General features: G+C 39.7%; 1 protein-coding gene across 1 annotated transcript in view; it reads left to right on the top strand.

The window, feature by feature from the left end:
• The window catches only part of LOC106883899 (probable serine/threonine-protein kinase DDB_G0267686), an 11,345-nt gene that overhangs the window by 3,621 nt on the left and 3,847 nt on the right, over positions 1-3,877 (top strand). The window contains exon 3 of the mRNA XM_014935038.2: positions 2,077-2,237. Within this exon, the coding sequence (XP_014790524.1) occupies positions 2,114-2,237 (124 nt within the window). The 5' untranslated portion in view covers positions 2,077-2,113. The remainder of the gene's footprint in view (positions 1-2,076; positions 2,238-3,877) is intronic.

Below are 3,877 nucleotides of genomic sequence, written 5' to 3'. Positions count from 1 at the left end.
ATATATATATATATATATATATATATATATATATATATACAGCATACCATTATGCATAACATTTGTAGATTTTGAAAAAGCTTTTGATTCTGGGAAAATTAGTGATATATTCAGAGGAGAAAAAGGGAATCGGAGGAGACTATTTAAAGTTATTAGGGAATGTGTACATCAACTGTAGAACTGCAGCAACTATGAACAACAAAGTAGTTGACATCAAAACTGGTAAAGGAGTCAGACAAGGAGACATGATAATCACTGAAATAATTCATGTCTGTATTAGAAAAGGTTGTTAAAAACTTCTATTGGTCAGATAATGGAATAAATATAAATGGATGCATGCTAAATCATCTCAGATTCACTGATGATACTGTACTCGTTTCCAGGAGCATCATTAAAGAACCAACAGAAATGCTCAGAGAAGTAAAAGAAGAAAGCTAAAAATGTGGGCTTAGAATTTATATTAGTAAAACAAAGATAATCTCCAAGCATCTAATCACAGCTGGAAGATGAAATAGTTGAACATGTGAACCAATTCATTTGTCTTGGACAAATATGCTTAAAGGATAAAAACCAGACTAAAGAAATTGAACGACAAATGCAGTTGGGATGGGCAGCCTTTGGTAAATTGAATCACATCATGAGCTGTAATTTGCTGAAGTGTCTAAAAAGAAAGGTCTTCAACCAGTGTGTGATGCCTACCAATACATATGCATCAGGAACGTGGATCACCAACAAGAGTATTGAAAATACATTAAGAGCAACACTAAGAACCATTTAAAGGGGAATACTGAAGATTAACAAAATGGTTAAGTGGCGAAACAACAGGATAAGGAGTGGCAACAGGATTAATGGATCATCATCATCATTTAACGTCCGCTTTCCATGCTAGCATGGGTTGGACAATTTGACTGAGGACTGGTGAAACCAGATGGCTACACCAGGCTTCAATCTGATTTGGCAGAGTTTCTACAGCTAGATGCCCTTCTTAATGCCAATATTATCTGGAAAATATCTGGTCTTTTGTCAGCTGTGTTTAGAAGGAAGGATGGACAATAGATGGAATACCAAATTGACAGAGTGGACACCACATCCAGACAAAAAAAGGAGGAGCATAGTTATGGGTTGCCCTTTGGCAAGGCATGGCACCTGTCCAACCACACTGCCAGGAATATGGCAGAGGAGCTTGGCTGATGCAACAGTGCTTCTTACATTGATGCTAAGCAGAGGAATCCCAGAAGATCAATGGTCAGGATCACCAAGCTCTATCAAGAGAGTAACTGCAGTGCATCCATAGGGATGGCGTCCATGGTTGTGTAGTCAGCTAATGAAAGACTTACTATGACTCAAGCTTCCAAATCAAATTTGTAATAATGGAATTGGATAGTGACAGAGAATCATGGGGACCCATGAAAACAGCGAAAGGAAAAAACTCAATTACAGGACCAATTGGACTCATGCTTATCTGACTTATATGTTGTGGGCAGGTCTTCTCAAGTACAGCAAGGCACCACATAACTTGGTCCTTTGTCATTACCTTCATAAGGTTCAGCGTTTAGAGATTGGCCTTCATTCCATATCTTCTCGAGCCTTTCTCTTCCACAACTTCCCTCCACTTTAAGTGATCGGCACTTCTTTACACAACTGTCCTCATCCATCCACATCACATGACCAAACCGGCGCAGTCTCCTTTCATGCACATCGCATCTAATTCTTCTTATTTCCAACTTCTCTCTCAATAAACCAATACTTTGTTGCACATGCACACTGACATTGCACATCCAGTGGAGCATAACAGCTTCGTTCCTCTCCAGCCTTCTCATGTCCTATGTTTCACTACCATGCAGCATCACATTTTGTACACGTGCATCATACAATCTTCCCTTCATTCTGGGAGAGATCTTTGGTTGTCAACAGAGGTAAAAGCTCTCTCAACTTTCTCCATCATATTCTTCAATAACTGATATTAAAAGCTCTTATTTTGTTTTCCTCCTTGTTTTCATTTTTTTTTTGTCTTTACATTTTTTTTGTTAAAAAAATCGATTTCATCCTTTTTTTTCTTTCTTTTGACTCTGCCAGATCTGATAACAATAACAGCTATTCTAATAAATCCAAGATGTCTGAAAGTCCCATACAGCGCCGGAACTTGGAGAGTGAGATGTTGTTCTTACGTCAGCAACATGCTAAGACTTTGAAAGGAATGCATGAAGAAATCAAAGTTCTACAAAAGAGATGTACAGGTGAGAAATTTGGAATTAATTGGGGAGATTTTCTTATTTTAACTCATTTCAATCCCTTTTTTCCCCCCCCATCTATCTCCCCGACCCAATTCACCTGTCATTGGTGGGAGAAGGTTTTTAAGGGAAAATACACCCCGCTTCCATATATTCAAAACCGATGTCTTAAAAGTTAAATGCTCTTCGTATTGCTATCTTTCTATAAAAATATTAATTCATAACAAATATATAAAAACAAATTAAGATCTACAACAATCATCATCATCATCATCATCGTTTAACGTCAGTTTTCCATGCTGGCATGGGTCAGACGGTTTCGACTGGTGTCTGGGAAGCCAGAAGGCTGCACCAGGCCCCAATCTGATCTGGCAGTGTTTCTACAGCTGGATGCCCTTCCTAACGCCAACCACTCTGAGAGTGTAGTGGGTGCTTTTTATGTGCCACCGGCACAGGGGCCAGAGGAGCTGGCATCGACCACGGTCGGATGGTGCTTTTTACGTGCCACCGGTATGGAAGTCAGTCAAAGCGGCACTGGCATCGGTCACGTTCGGACAGTGCTTTTTATGTACTACCAGCACGGGACCCACAACTACCAATTTTTATTTGATATTGCTGATGTTGATGAATCAATCTTGGAATATCGCCCAATTAACCGAATTACAAGACAAGATTCTTCAGTGGTTGGCACAGCGTTGACTAATTATGAATTTCTACATGTTGTGAAAATTGTAATTCACCCTGTTACCTTACTACAGTATTCGCTGTTCAACAGTGAATTGACTTATGTCCCTTTACTAGTTATCTCCCCTCAATTTTTATTTACTTTTTTAATATCCCTAAACTGAACAATTACCCTGGTGTGTTTATATGTAGTAGCAGCAACAACAGTGCCACCCTCTCATGGAAAGTGGTCAGTACTCCAGTGGGAGTCCTACTTCAAACTTTACCAAAGTTGAAGTACTTTTTGCCACCAAAGAAGAATTTTAGTCCTTGTGACATAGTTTTAGTGATGTTAGTACATATAGTCATAAATCATGGCTGAATGGTCAAAAAGGTTGTTTTACAACCTTGTGGTTTCAGGTTCAGTCCTACTGCATGGCACCCTGGCCAAGTCTCTTTTACTATAGCCCCAGAGTGACTAATGCCTTGTGAATGTTTTCTTTTTGACCCTGAGAATCCTTGCAACACCAGTGGGAAGAAATGTTTTTTTTTAATATTTTAAGCTAGTCCTTAGGAAAGTGGATTTTAGGAAAGTGGATTTTAAGAGAAATAAAATAAACTGTAAAGCTATTTTTTTTAGAAAACATCGATATTTTTGAATATTGTTTTATTATTTAGTATAATGAGTGGAGCTGCTGGAGGCACAATGGCCCAGTGGTTAGGGCAGCGGACACGCGGTCATAGGATTGCGGTTTCGATTCCCAGACCGGGTGTTGTGAGTGTTTATTGAGCGAAAACACCTAAAGCTCCACGAGGCTCCGGCAGGGGATGGTGGCGAACCCTGCTGTACTCTTCCACCACAACTTTCTCTCACTCTTACTTCCTGTTTCTGTTGTGCCTGTAATTCAAAGGGCCAGCCTTGTCACACTGTGTCATGCTGAATATCCCCGAGAACTACGTTAAGGGTACACGTGTCTGTGGAG

The sequence above is a fragment of the Octopus bimaculoides genome, chromosome 25, assembly GCF_001194135.2.
Source record: "Octopus bimaculoides isolate UCB-OBI-ISO-001 chromosome 25, ASM119413v2, whole genome shotgun sequence".
Taxonomy (NCBI): Eukaryota; Metazoa; Mollusca; class Cephalopoda; order Octopoda; family Octopodidae; genus Octopus; species Octopus bimaculoides.
This window is presented reverse-complemented; position numbering and strand designations above follow the sequence as displayed.